This window comes from Haliotis rubra, unplaced genomic scaffold (assembly GCF_003918875.1).
Source record: "Haliotis rubra isolate DU_JTF1 unplaced genomic scaffold, ASM391887v1 Scf950, whole genome shotgun sequence".
In the NCBI taxonomy this organism is placed as follows: domain Eukaryota; kingdom Metazoa; phylum Mollusca; class Gastropoda; order Lepetellida; family Haliotidae; genus Haliotis; species Haliotis rubra.
In genome coordinates this window covers 209,670-224,409 of record NW_025767691.1, presented here as the reverse complement: position 1 = coordinate 224,409, position 14,740 = coordinate 209,670, and the positions used below count along the sequence as shown (strand labels likewise).

At 42.0% G+C, this 14,740-nt stretch overlaps 1 protein-coding gene across 1 annotated transcript in view; it reads right to left on the bottom strand.

Moving 5' to 3' along the window:
- Positions 1-2,973: 2,973 nt before the first annotated feature.
- Positions 2,974-14,740, bottom strand: part of LOC124264942 (PAT complex subunit CCDC47-like) — a 28,496-nt gene continuing 16,729 nt past the window's right edge. The window contains exons 8-13 of the mRNA XM_046699722.1: positions 12,020-12,128; positions 10,866-10,947; positions 9,574-9,632; positions 8,091-8,200; positions 5,533-5,700; positions 2,974-4,740 (exon numbers count right to left, since the gene is read on the bottom strand). Of these exons, the coding sequence (XP_046555678.1) occupies positions 4,669-4,740; positions 5,533-5,700; positions 8,091-8,200; positions 9,574-9,632; positions 10,866-10,947; positions 12,020-12,128 (600 nt within the window). The 3' untranslated portion in view covers positions 2,974-4,668. The remainder of the gene's footprint in view (positions 4,741-5,532; positions 5,701-8,090; positions 8,201-9,573; positions 9,633-10,865; positions 10,948-12,019; positions 12,129-14,740) is intronic.

Sequence of the window (14,740 nt, the reverse complement as noted above, 5' to 3'; positions counted from 1 at the left end):
TCTGTGCACTTGAGTCCACAAGACGGCATAAGTCAGTTATTTGTAAGGCCACCACTGGCATCAATTACTGCTCGGCACCTTCTCAGCACAGACTGGATAAGTCGACGAAGTCGCTCTTACGGAATTCATCCCCACTCTTCCTGCAATGCAATGGCCAGTTGTGGAAGTGTCTGGGGCGTGTTTTGACGTTGAGGTACAAGTCGATCGAATTCATCCCATAGGCTTTCTGTCGGATTTAGATCTGGTGATCTGGAAGGAGATGGCAAGACATTGACGTTAGAATTGGCAAGGTAGCGTACCGTTACGCGTGCTGTATGTGAAGTAGCGTTGTCATGCTGGAACAACTCCCCTCAGAGTCGGTCCATAATCCCAGCATTTCTTCTTCTCGACGGTGAAGACGAAATTGTGATTCATCACTGAACCAGAAACTGCCTCCAGTTCAGTTCCGGACTCCACCGCCAGTGACTGCGCCGATGGAAGTCGCTCAAACCGGGGGCGACAACTGGCCTTCTTGGTCGAATCCCCACGTCACGCAATCGATTCCTGAAAGTTTGGTCGGAAATTCTTCTCAAACCAGGGATGCGTTGTGCAGTATCAACGGCTGTGGCAAGAAGATGACGCAAGTGAAAAACCCGGATGTTTGGGTGGTAACGTTTGGGCGGCCGCTTCTCGGACGATCTTGGGCGGAATTGGTCTGCAGGAGGCGATCCCAAAGGCGAGATATGGTGTTCTAATGAACGTTGACATCTCGGCCAACTGCAGACTGCGACTCCCCAGCTTCCAGGCAGCCTATGACGATGTTTCGATTGGCGGCATTCAGTCGTGGCGTGATGATTTCCTCTTTTCCAGGGACCCGTGAAGATCCGGGGTCTTCAGACACCCATGCTTACCACAAAAGGCGACTATGCTTGTCGTAAGAGGCGACTAACAGGATCGTGTGGTCAGACTCGCTGACTTGGTTGACTCGTCATCGGTTCCCAATTGCACAGATCGATGCTCATGCTGTTGATCACTGGATTGTCTGGTCCAGAATCGATTATTTACAGACCACCGCCATATAGCTGGAATATTGCTGAGTGCGGCGTAAAACTAAACTCGCTCACTCTTTTCCAGGCAAAAACGAATGACAAAATTTTAACACAACGATTGCTCGATACGACATGCATTTTGCTTTACATGTTTTCTTGATGACGCTTTGGCGAATATTTCTTCAAAAGCTTCTAAAACAAGGGGAAAAGTTAAAATTGACGCGTTTTGGGGCTGAAACTGTTTACATCACCTAAAGGTGACGTTTTGCAAAGAATAAGTATATTTGTATTGTTTTTGCTGCAGCTGCATGAGTCCAATATTCTCAAAATCACCTATGCGTTTCCATGTTTTGAAGGGTGTTTGGTTGGAAGACGATGAAATTCGGGGTTTGACTTAGTCCTCAGCAATCAATGCTGGTTAGACCCAAATGGCTCGGTGGTGGCAGTTCATCGCATAAGGATGTCATGGATGCTTCCCCATAGTACCGATCAGTGGTTTCTTGTCCAGTGTGAGTGAGTGAGTTAAGAGTGAGTGAGTTTAGTTTTACGCCGCACTCAGCAATATTCCAGCTTAATGGCGGCGGTCTGTAAAAATCGAGTCTGGATAGAGTGAGTTAAGATTTTAAGTCACATCAGCAATATTTCAGCCATATCGTGACTGGTCCAGTGTGGAATATGAACAGGCCGTCGCGATGTAGCTATAATTTACTGAATGAAATTTAGCGACAGTAACATCCACAGCAGGCACTTCATCGCCCATTTGAAATTAATCAAGTAACTTCTAAAAAAATATATCCTGAATGAGACCAATGAACATTTGTTTGCATAATTAGGTGATTCTGTCAAAACTTCATTTAGAGAGGGGTATACCCTTTGCAGGGGGTATGAGTTTTTCCCCACCTGAAGGATGATCAAGAGTCGTGGAGAGTTTAAAGAACTAATTGGCATATAATTATTATTTGAACGGAATTCTAGTCACATCAAGGCTTTGAGTGTGAAGCAACCAAGAAGTGGAACATGTCTCAGGTGTTTACCATGTTGGTGAAACTACCCGATCATACATTTCTTTGCCTTTGAGTAAATTCCACGATTTTTTGGATTATCAGACAATGTATTTCAGCCAGTATTGTGAGTGAAATGTTAGATGTTATCAGAATTCTTGTAGCTGAACTCTAAACCTCTGGGTTTTTTCTGAATCCTTCCGAGGCTGGCCACACAGAAGTGAATTACAATAATCCAGCCTGGACTGACTGACTGACTGAGTTTGGTTTTACTCCGCTTTTAGCAATATTCCAGCAACATCACGGCGGGGGAACCCGAGAAATGGGCTTCACAAATTGTGCCCATGTGGGGAATCGAACCCGGGCCTTCGGCGTGACGAGCGAACGCTTTAACCACTAGGCTACCCCACCGCCCCAATCCAGCAATAATCCACTTACATAGCGGCGGTCTGTAAATGAGTTAATCTTGAGATGACGAAAACATGGGTTGACATGCTTGTAACCATAACGTTGATATGTTAACATGAACGTTTGCTCCCATAACTATCCAAGCTGTAGAGCGGAACCAGGAAGAAGAAATTTCTGGCACAATGACTTAGTGTGATCAAACTCACTCCAGTGTGGAAGTCTGGGAGAACAATGTGAGTGAGGAATTTAGGTTTATGACTCCAACAATGTCACGTCGGGGGACACCAGAAATGGGCTTCACACGTTCTACACATGTGGGGAATCAAACCGGAACACAGAATCTCACTCCAAATTTCAGCTTCTGATTTTCTGACCATTTTCCATGAAAATTGGGCTCTTGATATTGGCAGTTCACCTCTGATCTGAACCATTGCAGTGCAACTCTCTAATTCCAGGTGATACTGCAGCATGTTGAGATGGAAATCTCCTGAGTTTGCTGTTTATCTTAACATTCAAATGAAACTGAACGTTTTCCAGATGGTACAAACACAGATATTTTATTGAATTCACTTTTTACACAAACAGATGACATAAGACTGACAACACACATGGTGAAACAAGATGAAAGGTCAGGGTTATATGATGTACAACTGATCTGATTAGTGTCTACTAAATCAACTGCATGAAGTCAGGTACCTGTGTAATGCCACACTGGAACCGATGGACGTCATATTCCCTTAGTGCCAAATAGGTATCAAACTCCTCTGTACCATTGTTCCACCTTAAGACTAATAACATATAATTGACAATGAAACTATTGCTGTGGGATGCTACCACCACAGATGTCCATACTGTGGAATGAGCTGATGTCCATCACCCCCCAATATATAGCTGGCGTTAAAACAATGTAGTCTGGTGGACACACATCTTTACCTTAACTCAGATTCACTCACACTGTTCATACCTGATCGTCTGACTACATTCAAATCTGTACATGTATCCTTGCCTGATTAGCTGGTTTTACCATGGTTATTATTAGAGAATGTTTACAGATATGGCTGCATGTTACATCAGACATCTGTATAATTGACATAGAAAGGTTTAAAGAAATGACAAAAAAATGTAATCAATTGACTAAACTAATGGAAGACAAAAAATACATCCTGTACTTTCACTTCCTGACTTTATGTGAAACGAATTGAAAATGCAAATGAAACACAAAATGTTAAAACTAATAGTCACCATTCCCATTTTGTGTCTTGGATAAAATCAATGGGCAGTGAACACCTTCATTCATCAGATTGCCATGACACAAATTATATATTATATGTATGAGAGAAGTATACTTTCAAACTGTAGGGATGATTCAATGACCATTGGGGGCTATTCTTCATAAAATCCATGGTCTCATCACAGAAATATATGTGTTCATATGTGACCAATTCCCACCATCTGTGACTTTGACAGCTGTTTTCAACAGGGGTTGTGTTAGCTGAAGACAAAACCTGATAGTAATTGATAGATTTAAACCCAGCCAATGAATGATCTCTCTGCAGAAGCTTTCGAACAGAAGACAATGAGCTGGACAGATCACTGATTGACTTATCACTAATTATAAAATCAAATATATATCATTGATACATTGTTACATTAATTTCTAATTTCATTGATGTGAAGATATGTCTGTCTCTGGCTAAAATATGTAAACTAAAGCTAAAAGCTTGTTTTCAATTTTCCTCTTCTTTCCAGCATCTTGTAAATATATATATCCAGTTCTGTTTCTTTGTATAAGCCCTAGAAAATTGACAAAGATATTACATGATAGACATGGATCAGATAGCTGGTAACAGATGTGGCCTTACTAAACTGTAAACAAGGTCATCATGACCTAATCCACCCCACACAGCTGAATCCGATCAGCATGTACTCACGTGACAATCATGGTCTCAAAGAAAAGGAAACAAATAATCTTGAGTAAAGTAAAAGTCTTCTCTGGTGACGGTCAATGACAGAGAAAAGCCTACAGCAACTATACGCTGCCCGAGGTGGTGTAATTTGTCAAGGACATGGTAGAGAAGTGAGATGAAATGGTGAAATTATGGTTGCCACAGTCATGTTTTCATGCAATGACAATGTGGAACGTGTTCCATTTCCTGTATAATGTATTCACACTTGGTTGGGTTATATAGAGTCTGGCCACCTGCCTAAAGACACAGTCAGATTCATACGATCTACATGGCCTTCATTTTCATCATCTTCATCTTCGGCTGTTTTCTCTTCATCTCACGGCGACTCTCACGTTCCTGTAAAAAAAGAAAATATATATAGCAGCCAAATCTCAACAGAGTAAGTTAGTTTTAATGCCACCTAGAGCATTGTTCCACTAATATCATGGGATGTTAGCTAATGTGGGAAAAGTAAAAACGTTAAACAATTGAGACTGGACCACACAATCCAATGATCAATATCATGAGCATCGATCCACACAATCGGGATACGATGACATGTGTCAACAAAGTCAGCAAGCCTGACCAACAAATAAGAAAGCAAGGCTCGACTACCCAACCTGAATTTGAGACAGCTTTAGAGGTGGCTAGAACCATAACATTTATTTCTTGGAAAGGAAGACATGTTCAACTTCAAAAAATGGAACACATCTTCAACACAGGAACACATAGTAAGGACAGGAACACATTCAACAGAGGAGTGAGAGAGTAATATCACAGCCTTACACATTGTGCCCATTTGGGGATCGAACCAGGTATTCAGTGTGACAAGCAAACGCTTTAACCACTAAGCTTCCCCATCGCCCCCATTCAACAAAGGAATATCCACCCAAGTCTCTACACATTTACAAGTGAGGAAATCAGAACTTTAATTTGCCTCATTCTTCAATCCCCAGGGGATGACATTTTATATTCTGTGAGAAGTTGTTAGGCTTGATTGCAAATAAATTTTAGTAAGTCTGCCATTCTACTAAGAGCTGAAAGTTCAAACATAGCTGGACTTCACCTATAATCCAAATCTTCCACATTGATTAGACATTCATTGAAGATGAAAGTAGAAATGAATACAGGTCTAATTATTCTACTCACCTCCAGCTTGCGGGCCTTGTCAGGATCTTCCTCCGACAGAAGCCGCTCTTTCTCTGCTCGTTTCTTCTCCTCTCTGCGAGCCTGAGCTGCTTCCTGTCTTTGGGCGTGGGCCTGCTTCAGAAACACTTCTTCGGCTTTCTGTCGATTCTTTTCAGATTTGTTCTTAGCCTGCACCAAAAACAACACACTATATCAGGTGGAATCTGGATTCATGTTTGTGTGCGAAGAGGTGAAGGTGAGGTGAAATTGGGTTTAACCTCTAGCTTGAGAATATTTCGCTCATATAATGACGTGCATGCGTGTATGTGTATGTGCGGCTGCTTGTACTAACCCAGACTGAAGCTGGTTTTATAGTGCTAGCCCACTGAGATACCATGCCGCAGTGAAGCATGAATACCTCACTCAGACACATTATACTGACTCCGAGCCGACCAGTCCTTGTTGTACCCATTAATGCTGAGCGCCAGGCAGGGACCGACAATTACAATGTTTTAACGTCTTTTGGTATGACGCGGTCGGGGATCGAACCCGCGACCTTCCGTTCTTCAGGCAGACGCTCTAACAACTACACCACAGAAGCGGTCAAATAGTGTTGTAAAGACACATTCAAGTCTGCAGGACTTACATTGGGATGTGCATGCATGTGGGGATCATTACCTTGTTGTAAAAAATTTGGCTGAAGATGATTTTGTAGCACCAGCTGAGATACCATGCCCCACTCAAATTATTTATTATTATTTATTATTTGCCACATTTCTATAATGCCCTATTTGGACTATTTCTAGATCACGCAAAGGCATTTCACAAGTTGTTTTTCCCTCGATCACTGGATGTCAATCTCAAACGGCACACTGTATTATCAATCTCAACTCCCTGATCATACAAGGTGCACCGAGTTAATGTGGCTTTCCCATGCTTGCGAGGTACCCATGCACAGCTGGGTGGACTGGGACACATAGTCACAGTACTTTGTCCACGTTTACTGCACGTTGCTGTACCCACAACTAGTTGTTTGAACCTATTCATGTGGCAATCATCTGGTCATCTACCAACGGATTCGTGGGTTCTTTTAAGTGCACAGGGTTGTGTACTGTACACTAGGGGTTGTGACAACACTGAAAGAGTCTGCACACAAAGATGACTCCAAGATTTTTACATCTGGCCACAGGTGTGCTCGATCCCGACACCTCAAGCTCGCTGGATCACTAGCCTGGCGTCTTAGACAGCTCGCCCACCACTAAGACAGTAGACTGACCAGATGTTGTATCTCCTTAATGACGAGCACAGGCAGATAACCAGCAAATACATCTTCAGGTATGCCACAAATGATGATCAAAACACAGCTATTCTCTCTCTATATTTGGGATTAAACTCTCAGTAAAGTTCAGATTCAAAAACTCTCAGAATATGGCACCTCATCTATGGCATCAAATAGCTTGAGAGTGTGTGACGCAACCCAAACACTCTACCTGAATCAGTACTTTACTGACTGACTGAGTTTGGTTTTACGCCGCTTTTAGCAATATTCCAGCAACATCACGGCGGTGGACACCAGAAATGGGCTTCACACATTGTGCCCATGTGGGGATTCGAACCCGGGTCTTCGGCGTGACGAGCCAAGGCTTTAACCATTAGGCTGCCCCATCGCCCAGTCCTTTACTAAGAAAGTGTGATTTAACATATAAAACCCAAATATAACATAGGTAAGGTTTGAGTGAGTGAGTGAATGAATGAGTGACCTTTTATGCCACTTTTAGCATTATTATATGACGGGTAGATTTCCACCCTTCTGATTGGCCCACTTGGTCACATGACAGCTTTGACGTTAAGCGATGTCAACCTCGCCACATTGTGAGAGGTTGATATAACAACCCAAGCACTTAGATAACTTAGATAAGGAAGTGATAGATAAGGAAGTGATATCGCTCCGTCCCTGTGACTGTGTTGGTTTAGAGTTACGTCCCATCTGTATCAAAATGGCAGACGACACGACACCATGAAGATTCATGACTGTGTCAGTACTTTTGTCATATAATAAAACAATTATTCACTTCAGTTCAGTTGATCCAATGACTTATCAACCTTGGACATGATATTCGGCTTCGCCTCGGTGAAGATCACTTGTCCAAGGTCGATAAATCATTGGATCAACCCCACTATAATATTCCAGCAAACCAGAAATGGGCATCACACATTGTACCCATGTGGGGAACGGAACTCGGGTCTTAAGCGTGGTGAGCGGCCTCTTTAACCATTAGGCTACCCCACCACCCCTTTAAGGTTTGAACACTTCCCACATGACATTTGGATTCCACTCCCTGTACAGTAGGCTTTCCACTACAGCATGACTGACTGGTTTTACACCGATTTTAGCAATATTCCAGCAATATCACGGCGGGGGACACCAGAAATGGGCTTCACTCTTTGTACCCATGTGGGAATTCGAACCCGGGTCTTCGGCGTGACGAGCCAACGCTTTAACCACTAGACTACCCCACCGCCCTCCACTACAGCATGAAGGGTATTTGTGATAACACTAAGGATACACAGATACTTACTTCCCGACTGAGCTGCAGCCGACCAACCTTGTCCATACAATAGAACACCAGCTGCAGCAAGGGGCGGATCACCTCCATGTCAGAAGTTTTCGTCTTTCCTCGTCCAGGAACTGTCAAAATCACAGTCAACTTGAAAATGTTTTACTGACACGCTAACACATTGACGTTTCCTCATGTTTCTTGAATGTAATCCAGTGATTAACATCATGAGCATCGATCTACTCAAGAAAGGTATATTGACAATGAATAAATATTGATTTCCTTTAATGGTCGTGCTAAACAAAGCTACTGTTTAACCCGGGTTTGTCTCTTGCTGTACAATCATCTCTGAACAAAGGTCACACATTGTCTGTTGTTGACCTTGACATTATAATGTGATCAACAAATATCTGATCAAACAGACACATCATTCCCAATGTTTTGTCAAAATGTTTATACAGACAATTCAAATTCTAAATGAACAAACTAGACAATCAACATGAAGTATTCTGATTGGCTGATGGGATTCTGGTTAGAAAAATAGTGAGTGAGTGAGTTAAAATTTAACATCACATCGGCAATATTGCAGCTATATCGTGACCAGAACAGTTGATATCAATATTCAAATCAATAAATGTATAACGTAAAAAACTGTCATCGAAGGACAGTAAAACTACTAGAATATCACAGCTCTTAATTTAAAACTGACTGACTGACTGACTGAGTTTGGTTTTACGCCGCTTTTAGCTATATTCCAGCAATATCAAGGCGTGGGGACACCAGAAATGGGCTTCACACATTGTACCCATGTGGGGATTCGAACCCGGGTCTTCGGCGTGACGAGCCAACGCTTTAACCACTAGGCTACCCCACTGCCCTAATTTAAAACTAGTACGCTACCATAAACATAAATCACGAGAGACAACAGTACAATATAAGAATGGGCTCGGTTAGATAAACAGGTCCCCACAAATCTATAATAGTCAGCAGGGGCAACAGCGGTAACTTGGTCATTGCATCCCAACTGCATAGATTGATGCTGATAATGTCAATCACAGCATTGTCTGGTTCAAACTTGATTATGTACCGAATATCACTAACAGTGGCACTATACAACCAACAAATCAGTCGACTGATTCTTTATTTCATTGAGTGAGTGAGTGAGTGAGTTTAGTTTAATGCCGCTTTTAGCATTATTCCAGCAATATAACGGCAGGGGACACCAGAAAATGGGCTTCACACATTGTACCCATGTGGGGAAACGAACCTGGGTCTTCGGCATGACGGGCGCACGCTTTAGCCACTAGGATACCCAAGCCCCTTTATTTCATTGATATTCCTATATCATTATATATAATCTATATCATTTACAGCCTTAACTTAAAGTTGTGAAATTGTCTAACAGTGACTAAATTAACAGTTAATTTGTTTTTGCTGACATATAACAGACAATCTTTTGTTGAATATTTTGCCTGGTGTAAGAGACTTTTGAGCAGATACTTACCATTAAAACTAAATATTAGCACCGATTTAGTTGTGGGCATTTTGGTAGGCTGTGACTCACTGTAAATAAAAATACAAACAAATAACAACAATAATAATAATAACTACATATGACTGATGCCCGAGGTTCAATTTACCAAGTGAATGCTCATAGACCTACATTCACAAATCCCTAAGTAATGCTTCAGGGAAAGCTTTATTTTCATTTTCAGCTCCCTTGAGAGAACTAAAAAGATTAAGGATCTCATAACCATCCCACCCTACCGGGTACCCATCAACTGACGGGATAACAGGGCAAATTTCGAACAAAGTAGTTTTAACTAGACACCACATGTACTACATGTGTTTCAGTGTGGGCAGGACCAAATCCCAAGTTCCAGGATGCAAGCTGCCAAACAAGGTCTCCCATCCAACTACTCAGTACCTTGAGACCTGTGCATTGTACATAGGACCACGTAAAACCACTCCACATATATGCAGTTTGAACAATTTCAAATAGCATTTCAAAAACTGCAACGTTTACCAGTCAGAGGTCATGTTATTCTACTCAGTTTATTTAAGTTTGAGCCAAAAGAGTATACATGTATATGAAGTATACTAGCATATAGGGGTGGGCGATAATACCAGTTAACCGTCATATTGCAATTCGAACTTCACAATACAATATATAGACTAAGGCTTAGTCTCTGAATATATATAATTTTGATAGTAACAAACAACCCCATTTATATTGAAAAGGAGCCCTAGGGAGACCAGAGATTCAGAACCTGAGGAAACCTAGACTTGCTTTATAATTTGGGCTTTAGCACTGCATAGAGGGCTTGGCAGTAGGGAAATTCATGTGGTTCAGGGACTGTGAGACAGACTATACAATATATTGCGATACACTTTTCGTGAACCAGTTCTCCCGATACGATCGGTAATTTTCGTCATGTAGTGAAAACGAATAGTACCATTTGTATTTCGTTGATATTATTATACATTAATAGTTTTGAGAATGTTCATTGGTCCTATAATTGCATTTGCGTGACTTTTAAACCATTTAAATAAAAATGTAATTTTCTGACTAAAATTGATATTTTATACTTATCCTGACTCATGCTAAATGCTTGTCTCCTTCACTTTCACAAAATATTGCAATACATATTGCAATACGCCAACACATATCGCAATAAATAACTCTCGTGAAAATGACGTGTGCACCCCTCTTTCTTAATAGTGTGCAGCCCCACTTTCTCAAAAAGCTGTATGCGCCCCTGATATGTTCACTGCAGTGTAATGATTTGAACTTACTCTTGGTTTTTGGGGCCAGAGTATTGGTCAGAGAAATGCATGAAATCTACAAGACCCTCGAACTTTGTCAGCACTGACACACCTGAAACGAGAACAAATGGCTCATACACCTGTCTGTAGCTGTTGCACATCATCATAAATTTCATTTTACATACAGCAAGTCCACAGTACCAGTTTACACCAACTAAAGTAAGTGAGCATGGTTTTACGCCGCTTTTAGCAATATTCCAGCAATATGACGGCAGGAGACACCAGAAATGGGCTTCACACATGGTACCCATGTGGGGCATCGAACCCGGGTCTTCGGCGTGACGAGCAAACGCTTTAACCACTAGGCAACCCCAATGCCCTATATAACTAAAGAGTTCATGATGCATGCCTTTTCAGGTCAGGTTTATTCAGTTCCAATCTGCTGCAAAACACGGACAATCAGATCAGAATTATGATCGTCAAGTGTTACAAGTTAGAATCCACAGGCTTGTATAAATTATGATCGTCAAGTGTTACAAATAAGTATCCTCAGGCTTGTATAAATTATGATCGTCAAGTGTTACAAGTTAGTATCCTCAGGCTTGTATAAATTTGTAAGATTACGTATCTGTAACAAGTGTCATCACTTGCGATACGATAACCAGCAACACGGATGGGTGAACGGACATAGATTTGCCATTTGTTTTAATTTCTTGCAAGTATCACAGATTGGTCATTATTTTCTTGGACACATAACATACTTTATAACATCCATCTATTCCCCATCTCCAACACACAAATATGGGATTGTCATTAATGTCAAGAAATGAGTGAGTGAGTGAGTTTAGCTTTACGCCACACTCAGCAATATTCCAGCTATTTCGTGGCAGACTGTCAATAATCCGAGTGTTGAGTAGACAATCCAGTGATCAACAGTATGAGCATCGATTTACGCAATTGGGATACAACTGTGTCATCCAAGTCAGCAAGACCGACAACCCAATCCAGTTAGTCGCCTCTTACAACAAGCATGGGTTACTGAAGATGAATTCTAACCCGATCTTTACTGGTCGTGTCAAGAAATGCAGAGAAGAGAAGTCAATACTGTGTTTCCACATATGATACATGAGTAAGAAAGACATTACTGATGTTCACTTTAAACATCATCAGAAGCCACCAGCTACTTACCTTCTTGTCGAGGATGGCGGACGTGGCTTCTCCTACTTCTGACAGCACTTGGTAGGAGCTGGGCAGGTCGTACCGGTCAACGTTCTTCCTCTCAGTGAACTGACTCTGTCAACAGCGGGTCAGCATGGTTACAGATGAATGCAGCACACTGATAAACTTGCTTCATGACTAAGGATTACCTCATAATACACTGAGCGATTCACCTTTCTCGTGCATTTGCAAAGTTTCTATGAAGCATTTTTCTCTGGGATATGATAAATGTCTAAGACCCATCTTGCACATGTATTTCATAAATTCTTCATACCAACCTCTTTTGTGCATTTGATAAATTTATACAAACCTGTAGAGATTTTGAATTATTTAAAGAAAGTCCTCCTTGGGGTACATATAAACATTAAAATGTCCATATTAAATCCTATGACAGTTGTAACTATATTTTTCAATAAAATATTTACAAAACAAAAAGAAGACAAAGTCATCAATATCCCCCGCAATGGCAAAATACTCTTCATGATTATGTCTACGAGTTATGGCTATGTCAAATATTTAGGTGTGTATATAGAAAAGTGGAAGGAGAGTATTGAAAGGTTTTTAAAGTTCTGCTCCAGAAAGGAGCACTATCACCAATTTCAGTCAATGTCAAACTTGTTGCCATGAAAATGCCAAAAATATTTTATTCAGAATTCCAAAACTACCAAAAGGCACCAGTACACCACCAGATCTATCTATGTGCCAAGTTTGGTGAAGAAACATTGAACGGTTTTAGAGTTCTGCTCCGGAAAAGTGCACTACGACTAATTTCAGTCTAAGTCGAACTTGTTGCCATGGTAATGCCAAAACCATTTTATTCAGAATTCCAAAACTACCAAAAGGCACCAGTACACCACCAGATCTATCTATGTGCCAAGTTTGGTGAAGAAATAGTGAACGGTTTTAGAGTTCTGCTCCGGAAAAGTGCACTACCACTAATTTCAGTCTAAGTCGAACTTGTTGCCATGGAAATGCCAAAACCATTTTATTCAGAATTCCAAAACTACCAAAAGGCACCAGTACACCACCAGATCTATCTATGTGCCAAGTTTGGTGAAGAAATAGTGAACGGTTTTAGAGTTCTGCTCCGGAAAAGACAAATGTGCACGGACGCACGCAGGGACGGAGTCCATTTTAATACCCCCCGCAAAACGCGGGGATAAAAAACTCGTTTTATCTTGTGAGACCACCCCTACAGGGCCCCACCGGACCCCCTACAGCCAAGAGCATGTAACTCTCGTCATCTACCTCGTACCTCACTTGTCATGCTGAACATATCAGACAGAATGAGGGGAGGCGGGTGGCCGTACCCCAAGGAGGACTTTCTTCAAAGAATTCATAACCTCTACAGGTTTGTATAATTCTTTTTCAGAAGAAGTCCTCCTTGGGGTACATATAAGCATAAGACAGACTCCCAAAGATATTTGAGGCGGGAGTGGCATTCTGTCTGGCAACAACTAAATACGTGGTGGAGTGAAATCTACAACCGATACGGTACTAGAAAAAATACACTAACCGAGCCACCTGACCGCTGATGTCAATCGGACGGGGGCGTGGATAGGGCGGGAAATAGAGAGCCTCAGCTAATACGTCAATTGGCTCAAATCAATTATGACATAAAAACCCACCCCCAACCATTACAATGGAAAGGAATGTATGGGTACATGCCGAAACAACTCCAAACCTTAGTAGCCCGAACCAGAGAAGCGTGGCAAGAGGTATAGGGAAAGGGAGAGGGAAGGGAAAGCGTAAAAAAACGCTTAAAAGCCAATAACCCAGGAGTCAAGCTAATAAGTACTGCAAACTAATGCTCGAAAGCACCCCTCCTGTTTGGAAAAGGGCTTGCCGGGACCTCGATAAAACCCAGAGAAATTATAAGCCTTGCTAAAAACTTACAGAGGAAATTGAACGAGTACAAACGCCATGCATTGTACGAGTGAAAGCAGGATAAAACACCCCCACCAAACGCTCTCGGGGTGAGGAGGGCAAGTGTAAACCACCATCACCCAAAGTGCTGATTAACACAGACTCCCAAATGCCGAAGTCTGGGGTAGAGGGAAAAAACTGTTAGCGTACAAAAATCCCCTGAATAGCGAAAAGCAAAGCCGAACATGTGTTGGCTCACTATTAAACTAACCTGGTCACGTGACATGCGGCTCGAAAAGAGGCATACCAAACAGTGACCCGTGTGGGGTTCGTACCCAATTCCGTCGCAAGACGGTCAATAGCATATGACTGGTTATAGTGTTCAAAACCGGCCCCGTCCTCTCTTGCCTTTAAGTGAAGAGGACGTAAGGGACGTATGTACACCCAAACCCGACCCAACCCGAAAGGGTGGTAAGGCTTATACGATGTAGTGATATGAACCATATCGACATTGAACACAGAACCGATACCAATGACCAGTTACTAACTTGGTCAGGGTGGCAGGACACTCTCCACTGGAAGAACCGAAAGGCCGAACCGTGCACAATCCTCAGAATGCATGTCAAGTCGGTAATGACGAATGAAGGCGTTCTGCCGTCTCCAAAGAGCGACAGAACCGATCTCTTCATTGAGCAGTGCCGCTGTGTATTGTCAACAAAGTGGCATCTGCCCTACCCAGTCTGCCTTCAACCCCTCGGGGGAAGGTAAACCTTAGCATTGTAACCGAACAATTATGGAAACAAGCCAACGAGATAAAGTCC